The sequence below is a fragment of the Lithobates pipiens genome, unplaced genomic scaffold, assembly GCF_037356315.1.
Source record: "Lithobates pipiens isolate NorthernLeopardFrog02 unplaced genomic scaffold, aLitPip1_a1.2 Scaffold_18, whole genome shotgun sequence".
Lineage (NCBI taxonomy): Eukaryota > Metazoa > Chordata > Amphibia > Anura > Ranidae > Lithobates > Lithobates pipiens.
The window spans coordinates 388,845,742-388,869,963 of record NW_027507758.1 but is presented as its reverse complement, the minus strand read 5'-3'; the positions used below and the strand labels follow the sequence as shown (position 1 = coordinate 388,869,963).

Genomic DNA, 24,222 nt, shown 5'->3' with positions numbered 1-24,222 from the left:
ACTTGACAATTGCAGAGTTTGTCTTTGGGTGCTGTGCTCTGCATTGTGATACTTCCCAGATCTTTTTGTACTGTGTTAGTTAGAAGTGGAGCACTTTTTAACCCATATCCATGGTACAGATTTTGGTTGACCTTGTCTCTGAAGATTCATTTGTGAGTAGGCCATGTGGGCTGAGCATTTTGAGCTACTTCATATATTAGAACCATTGGGAACCAATATTATCCCTATTTTCTTTTGGTTCTCACAGAAATGGTTGAAATGAGTGCTGAGTTCTGAATTACCAGCTGTGAGTTGCGCATGTTCACTCTACACTCTGTTCCTAACATTCATTTTGGGGTAACACCTTCTCGCTATTGCTCCTAATCACAAGAAACACATGACTCCACCTTGCTTAGTCCTTGCTGCCACTTAGAGAGATCTGGTCACCTCTGTTTGAACCTCTTCTGCTTCCAGTAGTCAGTTTATGAGTACCCATAGTTTTGCCTTGTATTTTGAACTAGTTGTCTCTGCAAAGCAGCATAATATGTCAGATTCCAAACACATAGAAAGAAGCCCTTCCAACTCATGATCTATCAATAGTTCTGGGGCAGCCTGCAGTGATCCCACTCAAACCTTCAGCCTAGAACATTGTCCCTAGCTTGGGTTTCTACATTACTCTGAGACTTCCTTAGAAATTCTGGGTGTGGTCCCTTTCTTTACTTTATCCTGGGTTGCTGTCCTCACAGTTATGCAGGAATTTGTGGGTCAAATTGCAACTTTGATTGCTGACTCTGACCACAAAGGTCATAAGCATATCTCAATGCATTCACTTCCAGAATCATTATTTAACCTGCCGGCAGCTTTATTGGCCTCTCCCCCTTCTGCTGTAGAGGCTCTAACTGATAAGTGTCCTAAAAATCTTTTCCAGATGCTGTCCCTGAGGAGTCATAGGCAGCTGCCATAGCACAGTGACTTAGAGATACCATTTGAGCTCTTGCTGATACAGTGCATGCTACCTTAAAAATGGAAGCGCACACTGTAGCTTTTTGGCATGAGCCCTGCTGCAAAGCATTGTATCAAAAATTGTAATTACATGCCCCTGTTAAACAGGGGCTGAAAAATTGGGCCTTAGCCACTGGTGGTGTCACCCAGAACCAAAAATGTTCTTCCAAGCTATTAGCAGGATCATTGAGGAGGAAGAGGATAGTCAGTCAACATAACAGGACAGTCACTCAGCATCAGCATAGGCTGTCTTGAAGGGATGTGACATTTCAAAAAAAATATTTGGTTACATGATCTCCAGGTGCTTGGTAGCTGGTGGTGATCCAAGACTGATTCATCTTTATGAAGATCAGTCGATCAACCAAGTCGGTGGGCAGGCACACCCTGTGATCGGTTACAAAGCCTCTAGCAGCACTGAAGGTGCGTTCCGAAAGAACACTGGATGCAGGACAGGCCAGTAGCTCAATTGCATACTGTGCAAGCTCTGACCAGTGATCTATCCTCCAAGTCCCAGTATGCCAGAGGATTTTCGGTGGGAAAGGTGTCCAAGTCTGACCTAGCCCCTAGGTATTGCTGCACCACATAAATCAGATGCTGGCAATGGTTGCTGGAACCAAGCATACCTTGGGGCTGTAGACTAAAAAATTGTCTGAACGCTGCTCTGATGCTGAGTGCCAGGCTCCACCTCAATGCTGACCCAAGCCTCCTCCTCCTCCTCTTCCTGTGTGATGAGTGGGACAGCAGGAACACTGTCTGGATAAAGGGGGCCTTGAGAAGCAAGGAAGTCCTTCTCTTACTGCCTCTGTTCTGCCTCAAGTGCCCTGTCCATTATTCCACGCAGCGTATGCTCCAACAGGTGGACAAGAGGTACAGTGTCACTGATGCATGCACTGTCACTGCTCACCATCCTCTTGGCCTCCTCAAATGGTGACAGGACAGTGCATGCATCACTGATCATGCCCCACTGGCGTGGTGAAAAAAAACCGAGCCCCCGACCTTTCCTGGTGCCGTAGTCGCACAGGTACTCATTGATGGCCCTCTGATGCGTGTGCAGCTGCTGCAGCATGGCCAACATGGAGTCCCACCTGGTGGGCATGTCACATATAAGGCGGTTCTTGGGCAGGTTCAACTCCTTTTGGAGCTCAGCCAGCCGAGCACTGGCATTAAATGATCGGCAGAAATGCACACAGCCTTTCCTGGCCTGCCTCAGGACATCCTGTAAGCCTGGGTACCTGCCCAAGAACCGCTGCACCACCAGGTTAAGGACATGAGCCACAAAGGGCACATGGGTCAGTTGTCCCTGTCGGAGGGCGGAGAGGAGGTTGGTGCCATTGTCACATCCCCCCAGTCCATAACAGGCCCTTTGGCTCTGGTCTGGATTTTAAGAGGAAGCCCATGGCAAAAATTAGAAAAAAATGGTGTGGGGTCCCCCCCAAAATCCAGACCGGACCCTTATCTGTGCATGCAGCCAGGCAGGTCAGGAAAGAGAGGCGAGGAGTGAGCGCCTCCTCTCCTGAACCATACCAGGCTGCATGCCCTCAACATGGGGTGAGGGGAGCTTTTCCGCAGGGGGTTCTGCCCCCCAACCCCAAAACACATTGTCTCCATGGAGGGGGGAGCTTGCTTGTTCCCCTCCTTTCTTGACCTCCAGGCTGCATGCTCGTATAAGGGCCTGGTATGGACTGGGGGGAACCCCACTCCGTTTTTTTCTTTATTTTTTAATAGCCGGGTCCCGGCAATTGTAGTCACGAGTCATTTTAAATGAATTTTTTTTTTTCTTTACAAATGTCAGTTTTGCTGTAGCATGTTCTGTATATGCTACAAATGCACCATTTTACAGCCAATTTTTCATTTTCATTGTTGCACTTTAAGCATCATTAAAATCACTGCTCTTGAAAAAAATTATTGCTTTCTTTTTATTTTGGTGTTATTGATACTTGTAGTCAGAGTCTTCAAGTGGGAAATGCGATGCTCCTAAGAACCAAGGCATGAGGTGTGCCTTGGCCTAGCTGGTCAGTATGCCTGAGAAGAGGGCAAAAGACACAAAATTTAGGTGAAGAAGGGAAGGTAAAGAACCATCACGGATAAAGGTGTGCTCCCGGACGGCAGCAGTACGTATCCAGCAAGTAACTGGAAAGTGTTCGCAAAGGCAAAAGAACACACCAACTCCTGACTTGGCGATGAGAAGGAACCCCCTATCGAACCTGTGACACTACCCTAAACCCAACTGAACATCCCCTGAAAGATTGAAATGAGCCAGATGCCTGTGACACCCAGACCCGAGAATGAACTGCTTGTGAAATAAGAGGCTATGAGAGGGGAATGGAACAAGGCCTGGCCCGAGGAAAACCCCTGCAAAAGATCGCCAAATACCCCAATGAACACCAGTGAAATAGCCCAGAGACATACCCCCCCAAGAGGGTAAGTGGCAAAAGACCACTAGCAGGAGTGTGAAAAGCTGAAACCTGATGGATGTGACGGAGTAAGCGGATAAGGCCCATGCATCATGGCAATAATACTGTCAACCTGGAGAAACCATACTGGACGCAGGACCCAGGTCCCACAGGATATGATCGGGTCATGCTATAGCCTGAACCTAACAGCTGGGACAGAAATCTGAACCAAGGAGGGCCAAACCCCCTCCCAGGGAAATAGTCCCCATGGCATGAAACAGACATACCCAAGCCCCCCTACTTGGAACAAGTTGGGGATCGGAAAAGACGACTGGACTGATGTCCCTAAGTGGAACTCCAGGCAATAAGTTCAACAAGATCAGAGCCAAGAGTGGAATCCAAAACCATTGTGACATCTGCCCAACCTACCCCCCAAGGACCAACACAGGGACGTGGCTTAACAAACACCCTGAGAGAGACTATACATCCGTGGGCAGTAACCAGGGCCTCAACACAACAGGACATCAACTAAAGGAAACATTTTTTTTTTTTTGACTGCTTCTGACCCAAGGGTGAGCCCAGTGGTGAAAAGACATCAGCACCAAACAACTAGCCCCCAACAACGGCCGGGCTGAAGGAAATGATAGCAAGCATGGATGATATCGGTAAGGATGCCAAGACGGCCCAACCTGAACACAAACTAGAGAAAAGACAGACAACCAGACATGAGAACAACAATACCCCCCTGCCTAACTAAGAATGAAACATGAGCAGAAAAGTCAAGACCACTGCACGTAAAAGAACCTGACGGACAGACCCCCACCCCCCCACCCAACATGTCAGTGGTAAGTGAGCCCGAGTAACCTGCAGTGCAGAGGCAGGTAATTAACTGAAAACTCAGGGCTAGTGTACCCACAGGCCGTGGTGGGCAGTCGTATAGATGTGGTGAATGAACATGCAACGTATGACATATAGTATACGGGCGAGAAGATTGAGGACAACAATCAATTAATAAACGAAAACTCAGCCCGTATGGATCTATAGACGTGACAGATCCTGACGTGTGAGCCCTAGCTACCTGACCCAGGAGCAAAACATGGCACAGACACAATGGGACATGACAATCAACAAGGACGAACGACTACCAGAGTATGCCCTGAGTAAACAACACCCCTCTGAGAAACTCTGAGACTGAACACCAAGTCTGAAATACCATGACAGGCATGCTGGCAGCAACACAGACAGAAAACACTGAGACAGAAAACGCTGAGACAGAACACGACATGCCATGATGAAAAATACCATGACAGAAAACGCTGAAACTAACCGCTGAAGCAGACACGTAGTGACAGAAACAGAGGCAGAACGCAATGACAGCAACAACCAAAACTGAAACGCTGAGGCATAAATGAAAGGCCGAAATCTTGGGCCAGAAATGCTATAACAGAAAAACTGCGACAGCGACGCAACAGCAGAAACCTGGCCAAAAATGCAAAGCCCAAAAACACGCTGAGACTGAATGCAAAGACAGAAATCCTGGTTCAGAACGCCATGACAGAAATCCTGGTTGAGAACGCCATGACGGAAATCCTGGTTGAGAACGCCATGACGGAAATCCTGGTTGAGAACGCCATGACGGAAATCCTGGTTGAGAACGCCATGACGGAAATCCTGGTTGAGAACGCCATGACGGAAATCCTGGTTGAGAACGCCATGACGGAAATCCTGGTTGAGAACGCCATGACGGAAATCCTGGTTGAGAACGCCATGACGGAAATCCTGGTTGAGAACGCCATGACGGAAATCCTGGTTGAGAACGCCATGACGGAAATCCTGGTTGAGAACGCCATGACGGAAATCCTGGTCGAGAACACCATGACGGAAATCCTGGTCGAGAACGCCATGACGGAAACAGAAGTCCAAGGGCAGAAAGCTACGACAGACATGCCGGGGCAGAACGCTATCACAGGCATCCAGGGGCAGAAACGCTATGCCAGACATGCCGGCCAGAACGCTATGACTGAAAGCTTGACAGACCGCTATGACAAAAATGCCGGACAGACCGCTGACAGGAGATGCCGCGCAGAACACTGTGACGGAAATGCAGCGCCGAACGCTGTGACGGAAATGCAACGCTGAACGCTGTGACGGAAATGCAATGCCAAACGCTGTGACGGAAATGCAGCGCAGAACGCTGTGACGGAAAAGCAGCGCAGAACGCTGTGACGGAAAAGCAGCGCAGAACGCTGTGACGGAACGCTGCGACAGGAACGCTGTGACAGAAATGCTAGACTGAGCGCTGTGACAGAAATGTCACGTGGAGCTAAGGCGGGGTTGGGGGGAACCTGCCACGTGGAGCTCAGGCGGGTGGGGAGACCCGCCACATGGAGCTCAGGCGAGTGGGGAGACCCGCCACGAGGAGCTCAGGCGGGTGGGGAGGAGACCCACCACGTGGAGCTCAGGAGGCCCACCACGTGGAGCTCAGGAGGGGGGTCCCGCCATGTGGAGCTCAGGAGGCCCACCACGAGGAGCTCAGGTGGGTGGGGAGGAGGAAACCCACAACGTGGAGCACAGGCGGGGGGGACCCACCACGTGGAGCTCAGGAGGCCCACCACGTGGAGCTCAGAGGGGGGAAAGGAGGAGACCCACCAACACGTGGAGCTCAGGAGGCCCACCACGTGGAGCTCAGGAGTGTTGTTAGATGCGTGAAATTGCTCCGGGTGCCCTTTGCACATTGTACTTACAGTTTAGTCAGGTAAAACATAATTTGAATGAGCTGCAGAGCCTCCTGAAACGCAGAGAAAGGGTTCCTGCTCTGTACGGAATCGCAGCCCGCACAGCAAGTGCGGTGCAGTTCCCAGTGTAACAACGCCCCTCGGCACATTCAAAAATTTGTCAAAATCTAGCGTTGTGGAATGCCCCATAATGCACTGGAGATCACAGATGTCAGATGATTGGCCAAAGCATGCGCCTGAGCTGCATGCTTTGGCATATCACAACGCGCTCTGATGCGAGACCCATAATTGGCCAAAGGCAAGGTGCCTTTGGCCAATCATGGCTCAGGGGGACTAAGTCCACGCCCTACACTTTATAAGACTGCTTACATAGCAACCGTGTATAGTGTGCGACTGTGGACGGAGATAGATTGAGCTAGATTAGGCAAGCAGGTTAGTTAGTGGCAGTGTATTTATTAATAATATATATATATATATATATATATATATATATATATTGTGATGGTGTGCGAGGTGAGATACGCGATAATAGGTACATTTCACCTCACATTCATTCCATTGTAAGGGACTGGGATCTGGCCTATTTTTTTCCAGCCTATGTGGCAGGCTGGGTTCCGGTCTGGATGTTCGGGTCCACTGGAGTTCACAGTCAGCTGGACTTTTAAATATCCAGGAAGAGAGCACAGCAGGGCTCTGGCTTTGAGACTCAGGAAGGAACCTGAGTGAGAGGAGCTCTGGTGTTGAACTAAAAGGTTTGCTTTACCGCATTTTTTGTGGGTGACGGGGATTTAGAGCCGGTTCACACAGGGGCAACATGACTTCCAACACGACTTTTGGAGGCAACTTGGACACGACTTGTCAACACGACTTGGGGCGACTTACAACACGACTCTAAGTCGCCCCAGGCCAGGCGACGTTTGCCGTGGCCAATCAGAGAATGAGCTCTCAAGGAGGAACTCCACGCCAAAAAAAAAACGGTGTGGTTTCCCCCCCCCCCCCGGGAGCCTACCAGGCCCTTAGGTCTGGTATGGATTTTAAGGGGAACCCCCTACGCTGAAAAAATGGCATGGGGGGTCCCCCCAGATCCATACCAGACCCTTATCCGAGCACGAAGCCTGGCCGGTCAGGAAGGGGGTGGGGACGAGTGAGCACCCCCCCTCCTGGACTGTACCAGGCTGCGTGCCCTCAACATGGGGGGGTCGGTGCTTTGGGGAAGGGGGCGCCCTGCGGCATCCCCCACCCCAAAGCACCTTGTCCCCATGTTGATGAGGACAAGGGCCACTTCCCGACAACCCTGGCTGTTGGTTGTCGGGGTCTGCGGGCGGGGGGCTTATCGGAATCCGGGCCCCCACCCTATGTGAATGAGCAAGGGGTACATCGTACCCCTACCCATTCACCTGGGAAAAAAAATGTCAATAAAAAACACAACACAAGTTTTAAAAGTCCTTTATTAAGCAGCTCTGGGGGTCTTCTTCCGACATCGGGGGGGTCTTCTGACAACTTCTCCGCTCTGTTCGGCCTCTTGTCACGGTGTCCGGCCTCTTCTCCCGCTCTCCGGCGTCTTCTCCTGGGCTCCTCCGCTGTCTTCTTGCAGCTCTTTTACTAGCAGAGGAGCCCGGTTTCCTCCGCCCTCTGTCCTTTCTTCTTCCGATGTTGACCTGGCGCTGTCTTCCGCTGTACTGGCTTGTGCGAAGTGCGCGGCGACTTATATAGGTGACCTCGCCCCTTTATGACGTCACAGTCCCAGCAGGCTTATCGGAATCTTTAACAAGGGGGCCCCAGATTCCGGACCCCTATGTGAATGGGTAGGGGTACATTGTACCCCTACCAATTCACCAATTTTTTTGTTTAAAATGTGAAAACAACAGGAGACAAGAGTTTTTGACAACTCCTTTATTTAAAAAAAAAAGTGTCCAATGATGTCTAACCATCTTCAATCACGGCGCCCGATGGACCAGAAAAATAGAAAAAAAAAGCTCCACCTTGATGTTAGGCTACTGCTAACTCTTGGCTGTGACAGCTGTTATATAGGCAAGGACTGGGCCACCCGGTGATGTAACCGGGTGACCCCGTCCCCTTCCAGCATCATGTGACATCATGTAATGTCAGAGGGGGTGGGGTCACCTGTTTACGTCACCGGGTGGACCCGCCCTTGCCTATATAACAGCTGTTACAGCCAAGAGACAGCAGTCGGTTGGACGCCTCCCATCGAGGCAGAGTTTTTTTGTTTTTTTCTATTTTTCGGGTCAGTCTGTGCCATCATTGAAAAAGGATGGACATCATGGACCGCCTTTTTTTTTTTTTTTTTAAAGGTATTGTCAAAAACTGTCTCTTGTAATTTTTCCTTTTTTTGTCACCCCTCCCATTCCTCGCCTGCCATGGCTGCTTGCTCGGATAAAGGTCTGATATGAACCATTTTTTATTTCAATTTTGGCACAGGGCTTCCCTTAAAATCCATACCAGACCTGATGGGTCTGGTATGGATTTTGGGGGGGGGCATGTAATTTTTTTTTACATTTTAGTGTAGAGTTCCCCTTAATATCCATACATGACCTGAAGGGCCTGGCATGGACTGGGGGGGACCACACACCATTTTTTTCAATGGATTTTTTATCTATATTGCTGGGAGCCGACAATACATTACAGCCATGAGCAATTTTAACTACCTCTCACCCGGCCACTGCACATATACGGCCAGTTGGGCGCTTCCTCCTCCTGAGTTGAGATCAGGAATATCCCTCAGAAGGAGGGGGATCGCACGCGTGCACGCGTCCTGCAGGATCCGGATGTGCTCGTGTCACCCAGACATGGCGCATCTCCGATCGCCAGTAGGGCTCTGTGATTGGCCCTCCTGATCACATGACGGCTGTGTCCAATCAGAGCCGTCATGTGATGTAAACAGCAGGTTGCTAGGTGATCGGCTCTCCTCTCCTCACACGGAAGTTGTCAGTGAGGACAGTAGAGCAGATCGCTGCAGCCAGTCGGTGATCAGTGAGTATGAGCTATTTTTAACAGCTTTTTACACACTGATCACCTGCATGGTGTCCCCACGCATGTAAACACACAATGTAAACACACAGTGTCCCCTAAATAGTGCCCCCAAAACACTGTCCCCACACAGTAAAAACCCCTGTCCCCCACATATGTAACACTAAAATCATATGTCCCAATGATCATCTGCACACATAGGTCCGTGATCATCTGCACACATGTCCATGATCATCTGCGCACATTTGTACATGATCATCTGCGTATATATGTCCGTGATCACACAAACCAATTATTATACACTGAACAGGATATTTTTTACTAAAGACATGTGCCAAATACATTTTGGCTTAAATTTATGACAAAATTTGATTATATTGGATTTCTTTTAAAACAGAGAGTGGAAAATATATTTTTTTCAAAATTTCCTCTCATTTTTTTTCTTATATAGAAAAAAAGAAAAAGTTTATTTGTGAATAAATCCAACCAAAAGAAAGCTCTATTTGTGTGAACAAAATGATAAAAATGTAATTTGGGTACCGTTTTGCATGACCGTGCAATTCTTATTGAAAGTGCAAGAGTGCTGAAAGCTGAAAATTGGGCTGGGAAGGAAGGGGGTGGAAGTGCCCATTATTGAAGTGGTTAAATTACATTTTTCCTTTAGAAATGTCATTTTGCTGCGATACTCTAATAAACAATGGAAAGATGCGCTACTTTACAGGCAGACTAGGGCACGATATTTAAAGGAATATTTCATTTTAATTGTTTCTCTTTAGGCATTATTAAAATCACTACTCCTGAAAAAAAACATCCTTTTTAAAACTTTTTTTGCATTGATACATGTCCCCTGAGGCAGTACCCGTGTCCCTATACACTTTTTATGGCAATAACTTGCATATAAACCTTTAAAATGAGCACTTTTGATTTTTCATGCTGGTGTCTCAAAAGACTTTAACGGTGTTCTCACATATTTTTTGACTGTTCGCATGTTCTGGTGCAAACCGGGGGGTGTTTGGCTCATCCCTAATGGGGATGCACTTACAGGCTTGCTTCAGAGCCAGGCTATGTGTGTCTATTGATTAGCACAGCACAGCTCAGCCCCCCACTCTCTGTCCACAGAATTTGATTGAATGGCTCCCATTGCTGCCTCTGTAAGCAGAGAGGGAGGAGGGAGCCGCTGCAGACAGGCACAGTACTAGATCAAGAAAAGACTCAGGTAAGAATACAGAGGGGCGAATGATGAGGCGGCGTCATGACGTAGGAGCCGCTATACGCTGATCTCCCGAGATCCCCCACTCTCTCTCCCTCTCACTACGCTCTCGTTGATGCGGGGCTGGGCGTGACTTCCCTGGCCCGCGGAGAGCTCCAGCAACGCCGCGGGATTCGAATCTCGCCGCGGCGGCCTCCGCGATCTAGGCATAGGCGGACAGCTACCTCTCTCTCGGCGAACCGGCGGAGGATCGGATGCATGCTCACCTTTCGATGTGGAAGGCCCTTTGATCGGCAGACAGACAGACAGCTGCATCTGAAATTGGGTGTCAGGAGAGGAGCCGTTTATCCAGGGATCTGTGTCTGCGCATGTCGGCGCTTGGCGGTCGGTCTACGATGACAGCGGTAAGACAAGCGGCCTGAAGGGGAGGGAGGCAGCCCAAAGCTGGAGGTGGTTCAAAGACACTATACCCGATAGGAAGAGTTCTGTCCCCCTGGTTATAGCTCGGGCTTACCTGTGAGTATCTCCCCTCCCTCCCTTTTAATGATATAAGAAGGCTGCCACCTAAGGTCTATCTTTGAAGGACAGTGTCTTTTTGCATATTCTAAACGTGCCGCTGCTATAAATGTGAGTGGAGAGGAGAAGGGGAAGCCATAATAAAAGGAAGAAAAATAAGGATGAAGTGTGCGCTGCTGTGAACAAAGGAGGTTGGATATATTCTGATGCTTGGTTATCTGACGCAAGAGTTTCTTTTGCAGGAAAAACTTATCTAAAACCTCTTCTGATTGTGTGACCGTGTAGTTTGCCTCCTTTTAACACTTAAAGGACTGAAATGTGAGTGGAGATGAGAAGGAGAGGAGAAGGGGAAGCAATAATAAAAGGAAAAAAAAAATATATAATTCGCTTGCTGATGGAAATTTGCTGTAGCAGCCAGATCCCTTCCCTTTTCTAGTTGAATACAAAATTACAACTGAATTTGTATGCATATAATTTAAGGATGAAGTGAGCGCTGCGGTAAAAGGAAGAAAAATAATTCGCTTGCTGATGGAAACTCGCTTTAGCTGCCAGACCCCTTCCTTTTTTTTTTTTTTTTTTATTTTAGTTGAATACAAAATTACAACTGAACTTTTATCCATATAATCTAAGGATGAAGTGTGCGCTGCGGTGAACATAGGAGGTTGGATATACTCCGACGCTTGGTTATCTGACACAGGAGTTTCTTTTGCAGGAAAAACCTATCTAAAGCCATAATAAAAGGAAGAAAAATAATTTGCTTGCTGATGGAAACTCGCTTTAGCTGCCAGACCCCTTCCTTTTTCTAGTTGAAATTACAACTGAACTTTTATGCATATAATTTAAGGATGAAGTGTGCGCTGCTGTGAACAAAGGAGGTTGGATATATTCTGATGCTTGGTTATCTGACGCAAGAGTTTCTTTTGCAGGAAAAACTTATCTAAAATCTCTTCTGGCTGTGGGTCCGAGTAGTTTGCCTCTATTTAACAGTTAAAGGACTGGATACATGTTTTTCGTCTTTTTTTGATTTTGGGGTAGGAGAACTTGTCATCAAAGAAAGACCCACTTAAAAACCTTTTCTGGCTGTGTGACGGTTTTGACTGTTTTTGATTGTCTCCATGTAATAGCTGTAGGACCGGACATATCTTTGTTTTTTGGTTTTATTTTTTTTTTTTTTTTTTTGTGTCTTTTTGGGGGGGGAAAGCTGCTATCAAAGTAAGATGAATTCAGCTTAACAGCTGTAATAATATCACTATCAACAACTTCTCACCGTATAGCCTATTACATTTTCGGTATACCATTAACGGCATGGTCCTTGATAGAGGATCTTTCCACGGCATGGAAAGCAGCTGAACTTGGTCCCATCCCCCCCTCCCTTTTTGTCTTTTTTCTTTTTTTTAGAATAAGGCAGCCGTTGATACTGTTATTCTTGATTTAATTGTATCTTATGACGGGTGATCTTGGGCCTTTGGGGGATCTTTAGTGGTTCGGACGCAGGTATACTGGATTAGGTTGAAGGTAGGAGGGAAGAGTGGGAAGTGGGGCTGATAGTAAAAAGGAATATCTGGCGAGCGTTAGATAAAGGGAGGAGGGTCTCCAACCCTGTCAAAATGAGGGGAAAGACAAGTAAAGTTAACAAGACAGCCACCCCGGCTACAAGTCCGGTCGGGATCCAAAAATATTTAGCTGCAAACTCTAGTATAAGAGAGGATGAAGGGACTGACAGCCCCAGAACAGATAAATCTATTCGCCCAGGCCCAAGTAGACAGAAGGGGGAAGAGGGAAGGGGGGTAAAAAATACCACGAGTAAGTCAAGCGAGATTAAAAAAAAAAGCGGGGTAAATTTACAGAATGTAGAAATAGACCAGAATAATTCCCGGGGGGAGGGGGAGGTGGTTAACAGGGAGACAGAAGAAATGATTCCGGATAGCCATAGAGAAACCCTCCAACCCCCACAAATCAGGGAGATGCTCTCTGAGATGTTCTCGAGAATGGAGATCTCCCTAAGGGCAGATATCGCAACAATAAGAAGTGATATAGGTTTGGTATTGGGGAGAGTTGAGGAGTTAGAAAACAGAGTTGAGTCTCAAGAGATTAAGATGGAGGGAATCTTAGAGCAGATAACAGCTCTCCGGAAATCAAATAGAGCAATTAGATATAAGCTGGAGGACCAAGAAAATAGAAGTAGGAGAAAGAATATACGGATAAAAGGTCTCCCCGAGTCATATGGTGGGTCGGCTCTGGGCGAGATAGCTCAACAGATTTTTAACCCTTTATTAGATAAGGAAGTCACAGCCCCTTTGAAAATTGATAGAATACATAGAATGACTCTACCCCGGGGGATTAGAACAGAAGCACCTCGAGACGTTATAGTGAGATTTCACAATGTAGTAGAAAAAATGCAGGTAATGAGAAGAGGGCGAACACAGTCTGGGGTGGTCCATGAGGGCACGGAACTGCAGATCTACCCTGATTTAGCGGGTGAGACATTGGGAAGGAGGAGATGCTTAAAACCACTTACTGAACTGCTGAGAGCGGCGGACATCCCATATCAATGGGGATTTCCTGCATGCCTCATAGGAAAGAAAGAGGGACGATCTGCAGTTCTGCGCTACCCTGAAGACCTCCCAGAATTTTGTGAACAGTTAGGTATAATTCCTGCCCCTCAGATAGAATGGAGTAGTGAAGATGTATTAGGGGCGGAAGGGAATAGTACCCGGGGGAGGAAAGGGCAGGGCCGACCAATCAGGGGGAGTCGAAAGTAGATTACTGGAATTGAGCTGAACTGATGAATTTGCACTGAGAGTTGAGGGGTGAGGGGGGGGAATTGGGGGGAGGGAGGGAGGGTAGGCGAGAGGAGTCTTGGGCGGATTAAGGTTCAAGCTCCAGGGATACTATGGGGGTGAGGCGAACACAAACAGCGGCCCACCAATGCCATAGGCTTAACGGGAAGGGGGGTGTCCTACCCAGTCTCACGAGACGTTCCGTTATAGGACAAAGGGGGTTCTGGGAGGGGAGATGGAGGGAGGGAGGGAAAGGGAGGGGGGTGGTTTCCGGTTGCTTTTTTGGGCTCTCACTCGGTCCTCCCATGGGACTAGCAGGTACGGGCACCACTGGATCCACTAGACGCTTAGGAGGAAAGGAAAAAAGAAAGAAGAAAGGGAAAGAAAGAAGGGAAGGAAAGAAAAGGAAAAAAAAAAGAGAAAAAAATAGGGAGGGGAATTATCCCAGTAGAGAGGTATGGTAGTCCTTAATGTTGTTACGTATAATGTAAGGGGTTTAAATTCAAAAAGGAAAAGATTCCGGGTAAATGACGAACTGCAATATATGGACGCAAATATAGTGTGTTTGCAGGAGACGCATATAACATGCACTTCTGGGGTTAGACTGAATTCGGCCAATTACCCGGTGTGGTTCTACGGGGATTCCCCATCCCCCTTCTCGAGAGGGGTTGCAATAGGGTTCAGTAGAACAATAAGATTTAACCTAGAAGAGCGACTGGTGGATCCGGAGGGTCGTTACCTATGCCTAAAAGGTATGCTGTTTAATTCTAAATGTACAATTGTTAATATCTATGCCCCAAACAAGAATACGGGTCGATTCGTGAAGAAAGTTTTGAATAAAATAGAAGATTTTAAAGAAGGGAAATTAATTTTGGCAGGTGATTTCAATTGGAGCATGAACCCCAAAATAGATACTACAGGGGTGGGGCCTAGGATATCTGAACATAAACTGAGGTCATTTTCAAGAGTATTAACTGCATACCAATTATATGATACTTGGAGAACACTGCACCCTAAAGATAGGGATTATACATGTTTTTCCTCGGTCCATGGTTCCTTTTCCCGTATAGATTATATCTTCCTGGAGCATTCATTTTTAAGGGCACTTAAGAAGGCTGAAATAAAGATAAGAACTGTTTCAGATCATGCTCCTGTGCTGATTCAGTTGGAGATCGGGGGGGACCATGGACCGAGGACGAATTGGAGACTGAATGAATCTCTATTACAGGACAAAGATACAGCAGAAAGGATTGAGCAGGAGATTATACAATTCTTTAGTCTGAATGACATCCCGGAAACATCTAGCCCTGTATTATGGGAAGCGCACAAGGCAGTTATAAGAGGCGTATTAATAGGGATTGGTGCAGGGAAAAAGAGAGAGAGGGAGAAGAAGAAATCCCTATTATACGAGGAAATTCAGAGATTGGAACAGTTGGGGAGACCATGGGGGCTTCAGGACACCCAAGATTTAATAACAAAAAAACGTGAGTTAGATGATTGCTTAGAGCAGAATAGGAGATCGATCTATCATATTTTGGGAAGAGAAAGGTACCAATGGGGGAATAAATCAGGTAAATGGCTGGCTAGGAGGGTGAAGGAAAAGAAAAATAGAACTTTCATTCCAAACGTAAGAAATGCTGCGGGGGACTTACAAAATATGCCAGACGATATTGTTAACACATTCTTCACATATTATCAGGGCCTATATAATATCGGGCAACAGGATAAGGGTGAGAATCAAGTAGAGGAGGGAATAAAGGAATATCTAAATCAGTTAGATATCCCCAGGGCCAGGCAATTAGAAATGGAAGCATTAGAAACCCCAATAACAAGGGCGGAGGTTGAGAGGGCGATCAAAAATACAGCTAAAGGAGGGTGCCCGGGGCCCGATGGTTTCCCGATCTCCTACTATAAACAATTCCAAAAACAGCTAGTCCCAAGATTATGCGACTATTTTAATGCAGTGGGGAAGGGTCAAGCATTTCGTGAAGAAACACTTCTGACACATGTGGTCCTGATCTTAAAAGAGGGAAAAGACCCGGCGGCAGTAGAAAGCTATAGGCCAATTTCTTTATTAAATTCAGACATTAAATTGTTTGCAAAAATTATTGCAGAGAGATTGGGACCACATGTGCCAGAATGGATATTGCAGGATCAGGTTGGATTTATTGAGGGGAGAGAGGGTCGGGATAACACATTAAAGACCATTATGTTATGCCAAGAAGCGGTAAGACGGGGCACCCCTGCGGTGCTCATGTCAATAGACGCGGAAAAGGCATTTGACCGAGTGGGGTGGAGGTTCTTGTTTGAGGTTCTGGAAAGGTATGGAGTGGGGGACCGTATGAGGGGTTGGGTAGACGCCCTTTATACCCACCCTAAAGCTAGAATAAGAATAAACGGGGCCCTGTCCTGCCCCCTTGAGTTATTCAATGGGACAAGACAGGGCTGCCCGCTATCCCCATTATTATTTATACTGTCACTAGAACCTCTGTTGAGGGCCATTAGGATGAATTCAAACATTTATGGGATAAGGGCTGCTGACAGGGAGTTCAAGGTTGCGGCGTTTGCCGACGACCTTTTGCTCTATATTTCCAACCCTGGGTCTTCCATACCAGCACTAATGGAAGAACTATCAAGTTATGGGAAGGTCTCTAACTTCAAGGTTAATACATCTAAATCCGAAATTCTGAATCTGAATATTTCTATAGCAGAGCAGAGCCGTCTTCGGTCTAAATTCCCCTTTAGATGGTGTGGGAGGGAATTGGTCTACTTGGGAATAAGGCTGACAGCAGAGGTGAGTGATCTGTTTGAGGCCAATTATATACCCTTATTAAATAAAATTAAACAGAATTTGGAAAGGTGTCAATATAAAGCTCTATCATGGACAGGTAGAATAAACGTAGTTAAAATGTTTATTTTACCAATCTTTTCCTATACATGCCAAATGATCCCAATAGTGTTACCACAGGTCTATTTAAATAAATTAAAAATCTTGATTAACAGATTCATATGGAAAAAAAAAGCGGCAAGGGTGGCTCGGAATACCCTGATCAGAAGTAAAGAAAGGGGAGGGTTGGCAATGCCGGATCTCCAAAAGTATTATGAGGCTATAGCAATCTCTCGAATACCGGACTGGATTTATAATAAAAAGGGTAAGGACTGGGCTGAATTAGAAATTAAGTTAAGTAGAAGGGATTTAGGGGAAATAGTATGGATACCTGCAAAACACAGAGAATTAGGCCCTAACACAAGCACACTCACAAAAAATTTATTTCAGATATGGGACACAATAAACAAACGACATAACTGGGAACACAACTCACCACTAATGCCACTACTGGACACTAAATTCTTTATCCCAGGTCAAGAGGAATATTTATATTATAGTAGTTGGGTTAAGAAAGATAATATTAAAGTACAGGAGGTGATGGAAGGTAATAGGATGTGCACATATGAAGAAATTATAGGGAAATGGGGACATAAACCATTAGACAAATGGAGATATTTTCAATTATATTATTTTATTCAGTCTTTACCACAGCCACTACGGGGTATGGAACAACTTAGACCGTTGGAGAAGCTATTAGTGAACCGACAGTGCCTTCAAAAAAGAATCTCAAAATTTTATAAAATTCTAATAGAAAGAATAGAGCAAAATTACCCTCCCTATTTAGAAAAATGGGAAAACGAAATCGGGTCCTTAGGTGATGATGGCCATAGAAATAGGATAATTAGACGAACCTACTCGGTTACCGTAGATTCGCAAACACGAGAGATGTCATATAAACTTTTAACAAGATGGTACATAACTCCACAACAAGGAAATAAAATATGTAGTGCGACCCCCCGGCTATGCTGGAGAGGCTGCATGGGGGAGGGGTCTTTTGCCCACATATGGTGGCTGTGCCCTAAGATACAGATATTTTGGGATAAAGTAATAGAAACTATTTTTGAAATAACAGGGGAAAGGATTAGGAGGGATCCATGGGTATGTTTGTTTCATGATATAGAAAAAGGAGAGAAGGAGTATGCGTATTCCTTGATACCCTCTTTATTAAATGCTGCTAAATCATTGATACCGCTTAGATGGAAAAGAGCTGACCCGCCCTCAATGAGGGAGTGGGCAGATAGGTTAGAAAAGACTCGAATCATAGAAGAGTCAATGTACAAACTGGATAACTTGGAGGAAAGGTACCAAAATAAATGGCGTCTTTGGGTATTGTTTGGTAAAACTGAAAGCTATCTGAAGAGGATTGAAAGCTAGTTAAAAGGAGTCCCATGGAGTAGGATCGAGTGAGGGAGGGGTGGGAAGGGGGGGGGGGAGGGAATAGGAAGATAACCTGTATAAGAAATGATGTTGTACTTAACATGTGAAATAGTTTATATATGAATCGTGGTTTTTTGTAAATTTTGGAAAATCCTATAAATAAAGAATTAAAAAAAAAAAAAAAAAAAGAATACAGAGGGGCAAAGAGGTGATAGAAATACAAGGACATAGTTATACTAATGCATAGAATGCATTAGGGTAAAACTTTTCTGGCTTTTAGAATCACGTTAAAGGGTATCAATACTTATTGAAAAATGTATATAACATATCTAATTGTTACACATCCATTCTTGTTGAAACATTTGCAATATATACAACTTACCAGTGAATGACTGTTTTTCTCATCAAATGTGAAGTGGATAATTTGTAAATATGCTGTTTTGAGAAGATATTGAATAACTGGGCTGATTTACTGAAAGGTTTTAGAATCTTTGCTGAAAAAAGTGTGAATATTCAATTCAAATATCCAATCATGCCAAAAGCAAATTTCTGTTCACTTTAAATACCCCATTGTGTGCACATGTTTTTCACACCGAGGCTGATACTAAATATCAGTATGATACTGATACTAAAAGATGTTGAGAGTTTTGGCTTAATAAATTTGATTATTCGATCATGTATAATTCCTTAAATTTATTTTACTTATATTTCTGTTTATTTTTGATACACCTGTACATAATTGGATATTCAAAGTAAACACAGCTACAATTTATTGAGTGAAGATTTGCAATTCCTTTAGTAAATCAGCCTGATTATATAAGGGAAAATTGCGTAATGTACAAAGCAAAGGTCAAGCAATAAAAGAAAAAAATAATTATATAATTTACAGTGTATAATTTTACAATCACTATCAAAGTACGTATATTGTTTTGAAATATTGAAGATATGATTTAAAAGTCAAAATTATACTCCACAATAATGCCACAATAATATGAAGAATATTTTAAAAAGGGTTTATTGAATAAACCAGTTCAACCGCAGTAATGGCAATGGGCAAAGTATTTTAGCCTATTAAAGTTAAAAAAATAAAACTGTAATTCTTACTAGTGCACTAAAATAATAGCATTTATTTACATTATTCTTTTGCACTGCTTTACTGAATACACCTGTTTTTTTTGTTTGTTTTTTTAACAGTATGTATTTTGAAGTCGTCTCCCTTTCATGTTGAAATTTTAGTGAAGCATTGTCTTACCCAATAATTTTAACAGCATGAGTGCCTTTCAGATGTCTATCAGATGTTTCTTTGTCCAGCCCACTGTATCTGTAGATCCCGGATTTATAGAGGAAAAAATCTTCATAGACTGTCATTACCGCTGAAAAAAAAAAAGAAAGAAAATTAAACATTCTAAGGTTTAACGTACATTTGATTCTTAAAAGTAGCATGTCAGGATGGATATATGGGTGCTGCCAATGCTCACTTGATCTGAATGGTGCAGATCTGGGGCTTTCATCTGCATCCTTCCTTCCCTACATGCTGAGTTCTAAAACAGGAATATACATGCATTGTAGTGGTTGCATGCTTATTCTATAGTTTTGAATACTGTATATAGATTAAGCATACCACATATAGCTTTAGCAATAAGCTTATATTAGGCATATACATACAATTATGCAACAGGTAGGATCTAACTTCGAATCAATAACATGTTTATAAAGATTACTGAAATATCTACACTACTGCTAGGTAAATTTAGTTGTTGGCTCCTTCCGTAATCAAGGGGGCAAAAGATAGCTTGCTCTGGTCTGTTCAGGGTTTCAAATCCTGGGAGTTTGATTGTTTACCTCTGGCTCTAGAAGAAGATTATAGAGAGATTAGGGAGGGGGGGTTCAATTGGCCAGCCTGAATATTGATCAGGGCCTAGCCAATCTCTTAGGAGGTGCTCCCAAATGGTGGTTGGGCAGCTGATAAATAGTCTGGAGCACTGAAATGTTTGTCTTTCCCCAGTAAGGAGAATTCCCAGCCTCAGGGGACTGTTCCCTTTGAGGCAGCATATGGACTGGATTGCTTTTTTGTGAAGTCTCAGTAGGTTTGTAGGTACAGGCCTGGGATGTAGAAGTAGGGTGACCATATTTCCAAACTTCCATTCAGGGACATCCCCCAGCATGCACTGGTTGATGATATTACAAGGGGGCAGGGCCCCCATGTGACATCACTGGGTGTGCCCACTCCTTACCTATTTAAGAAATGTCACTTGGCTTACAGTGCAGACAGTGGGTGGTTGGACTTGAGAGCGGAGCAGGGTTTATATGCAACTTTAGTGCCTTAGATAGTCTAACATACATGAAACAAATGCGTTTTCTAACATTGCAGCTGCAAGAGGCCACTTAGATTCAAAGAATGTAATTATTCTTTCAGTGTTAGGCTAACATAGAAACATTAAACAAACGGTCTTTATATGTAAGGCAGTAAAGTTGCATTAAAAAAAAAAATACTTTATCCTACAAAAGGTCCACTGTCCACTACACTGACCTACCAGTCCACTATACAGACCCTTACATTGACCTACCCGATTCCTACACTTACCCTAACACTGACCTACCTGATTCCTACTCTGGCATACTCGATTCCTACACTGACCTACCTGACCCCTACACTGATCTCAATGATAAATGAATATTGTCAGCGCAAACATACATTGGGAAGGTATAAATAATATGTTGCTTGCTGAACACTAAGAGCCCATTCACACAGGGGCAACTCCTGATCCGACTTCAGGTCGCCCCTAGTCGCCTCAGGTCGCCTCAGGTCGGACAACATTTAAAAAGCAATGTAAGTGAATGAGAGCCGTCTTAATGCACACTACTGAAGTCGCTCCGACTTCAGAAAAGGTTCCTGTACTACTTCTATCCGACTTGTAGGCGACCGGTACCCATTGATTTCAATGGAGATCGCCTCCAAGTCGGATCTCCGTTTATACGGAGGCGACTTTGACAGAATTATCAGCTCTGAAGGGGGAACTCCACGGCAAATTTCTGAAAAAAATTTGGCGTGGGTTCCCCCTCCGAGAGCATACCAGGCCCTTAGGTCTGGTATGGATTCCAAGGGGAACCCCCTACGCCGAAAAAACGGCGTGGGGGTCCCCCCCAGATCCACACCAGACCCTTATCCGAGCACGCTACCCGGCCGGCCAGGAAAGGGGGTGGGGACGAGCGGGCGCCCCCCCCCTCCTGAGCCGTACCAGGCCGCGTGCCCTCAACATGGGGGGGGTGCCTTGGGGGAGGGGGGGCGTGCGGCCCCCCCACCCCAAAGCACCTTGTCCCCATGTCGATGAGGACAAGGGCCTCTTCCCGACAACCCTGGCCGTTGGTTGTCGGGGTCTGCGGGCGGGGGGCTTATCGGAATCCGGGAGCCCCCTTTAATAAGGGGGCCCCCGGATACCGGCCCCCCACCCTATGTGAATGAGTATGGGGTACAATGTACCCCTACCCATTCACCTGTGGAAAAAAAGTACAAAAAAAAAACACAACACAGGGAAAAAATATTTTATTGCACAGCTCCGGGGGTCTTCCGTCTTCGGGGGTCTTCTCGCCGGACTCCTCCGCTATCTTCTTGTAGCTCTTTTACTAGCGGAGGAGTCCGGCTTTCTTCCTCCCCGCCGCCGGCCTCTTCTCCCGACTTCGGGGGTCTTGTCCCCCTCTCCGGTCTTCTGTCGTCGCCGCCGCCGCCGCCGCCGCCGCCGCCGCCGCCTTCCGTTCTTCTTCTTCTTCTTCTCCAGGAGATGTTGACACGACGCTCTCTCCGGCCGGAATGCCAGAGCCGCCCTGCGCTGCCACTTATATAGGGACAATGGGGCGGTGTCACATGGGTTGATGTCACATGGGTTGGTCACATGGGTTGATGTCACATGGTGACCCCGCCCCCTTACCATGGAAGGCGGCGGCGGCGACGACAGAAGACCGGGCCACCGCCTGCAAAAGAGCTATAAGAAGGCGCGGTGGCCCGGCAGAAGAACCGAAGAGGGGGACAAGACCCCCGAAGTCGGGAGAAGAGGCCGGCGGCGGGGAGGAAGAAAGCCGGACTCCGCTAGTAAAAGAGCTACAAGAAGATAGCGGAGGAGTCCGGCGAGAAGACCCCCGAAGACGGAAGACCCCCGGAGCTGTGCAATAAAATATTTTTTCCCTGTGTTGTGTTTTTTTTTTGTACTTTTTTTCCACAGGTGAATGGGTAGGGGTACATTGTACCCCATACTCATTCACATAGGGTGGGGGGCCGGTATCCGGGGGCCCCCTTATTAAAGGGGGCTCCCGGATTCCGATAAGCCCCCCGCCCGCAGACCCCGACAACCAACGGCCAGGGTTGTCGGGAAGAGGCCCTTGTCCTCATCGACATGGGGACAAGGTGCTTTGGGGTGGGGGGGCCGCACGCCCCCCCTCCCCCAAGGCACCCCCCCAATGTTGAGGGCACGCGGCCTGGTACGGCTCAGGAGGGGGGGGGCTGCCCGCTCGTCCCCACCCCCTTTCCTGGCCGGCCGGGTAGCGTGCTCGGATAAGGGTCTGGTGTGGATCTGGGGGGGACCCCCACGCCGTTTTTTCGGCGTAGGGGGTTCCCCTTGGAATCCATACCAGACCTAAGGGCCTGGTATGCTCTCGGAGGGGGAACCCACGCCAAATTTTTTTCAGAAATTTGCCGTGGAGTTCCCCCTTGAGCTCATTCTCTGCTTGGCCTCGGCAAAAGTCGCCTGGCCTGGGGCGACTTGTAAGTCGTCCCAAGTCGGGCTTGAAGTCATCACAAGTCGTTTTGAAGTCGTCCCAAGTCGCGCTGTGATCTTAACTCAAGTCGTGTCCAAGTTGCCTGACTCAAGTCGCCTACAAGTCGTGTTGCCCCTGTGTGAATGGGCTCTAAAGGTAAATTCACATCCCTCTAAATAGCCATATAAGAAAAAAGGCAGCGCACTACTATCTAACACTTAAAAACACACACAAATATAAAACCATATAAAAGTCCAAATGAGGCAGTACACAATAGAACCACAGAGCCCAGACAGCAGCACAAGTATCTACATGGGTGAAGGAAAATCTGGTATCCTTAATAGGTGACAGCACCCTCCACCACCATAAGGAATGCTTGTTGACATCCAAAGTCACATCCTGAAAAGCACTTGTCCCACCTTGGGGAATGTATGAATGCCAGCAGCGGGTATTGATACTTGTATATATTCCAGAACATGCGGGTAAACAAAGTATACGAAGTGGTCTCTGTTTGCTTAAAAAAAATAGTTTATTAAAAAAAAAATATGCACTCACATGAAATCCTCTTGATTCAAAAGTGTGTAGCAATACACAAAGTGCCGATTGCGGGCCAGCACAGCAGGATGGCAGTGGTTGACATCATCCAGGTTAGCTCCTCCCTTCTCCATCCAGTACACTGACCTACCTGTCCACTATACTGTCCACTACACTGACCTACCTATCCACTATACTGTCCACTACACTGACCTGTCTGTCCACTACACTGACCTACCTATCCGTTTCACTGATCTACCTGTCCACTATACTGTCCACTATGCGGACCTACCTGTCCACTATGCTGACCTACCTTTCCACTACACTGTCCACTGCACTGACCTACCTATCCAATTCACTGACCTACCTGTCCACTATACTGCCTGCTACACTGACCTATCTGTCCACTACACTGACCTACCGGATTCCTACTTCCTGCACTATTCCTTCCACGCATTTACAATGTCAATCGGTGGATTCTGCTCACCTCTCTATGGCCTCCATTGGATGAGGATTCTTCCCAGCACCGAGTACTATTCTAGAGTCCTGACTCCCACCACGCCACCGCTCCTCGGTATCCCTAGCTGGCTGGAAGCTCGACCAACAGCTGCTGTACGCTCTGCATCGAGCACTGCCCCTCTCCCTCCGCTGTTCTCACACTCACACACCTGGCCATCTGCACCTGAGGGATCATGAGGGACAGGCTGGACAATAGGAGTCCCTGGCCAGGGCGAGGGTGCTGTGGAGCAATGTCTGCAATATGTCTCTGAGGTGTAGCGGGCCTGAGCGGAGGAAGTACTTGGTACAGCACACTTGACTTGGGACGGCGCAGCAGTGGCAGTAACAACAGCACAGTAATATTGCTGCTCCCGGGGTAAGAGAGTACTGGCTGCCCCCCCCCCCCCTCCATGCTACGCCAGTGGGGTGAACTCATTGGTAATCGATTGGTGCAGAATCATGAACAGCTGCATCAGTTTCATTAAGGGACACTGTAATGTCCCAGAATGAAGGTGCCTGGGACCCCGGACAGAGCACCCAATTGCGGGAAAGTCCCAGGCAATCCGGGACA

At 46.5% G+C, this 24,222-nt stretch overlaps 1 protein-coding gene across 1 annotated transcript in view; it reads right to left on the bottom strand.

The window, feature by feature from the left end:
• TINAG (tubulointerstitial nephritis antigen) overlaps positions 1-24,222 on the bottom strand; it is a 157,169-nt gene that overhangs the window by 23,310 nt on the left and 109,637 nt on the right. The window contains exon 9 of the mRNA XM_077487814.1: positions 19,123-19,243. Within this exon, the coding sequence (XP_077343940.1) occupies positions 19,123-19,243 (121 nt within the window). The remainder of the gene's footprint in view (positions 1-19,122; positions 19,244-24,222) is intronic.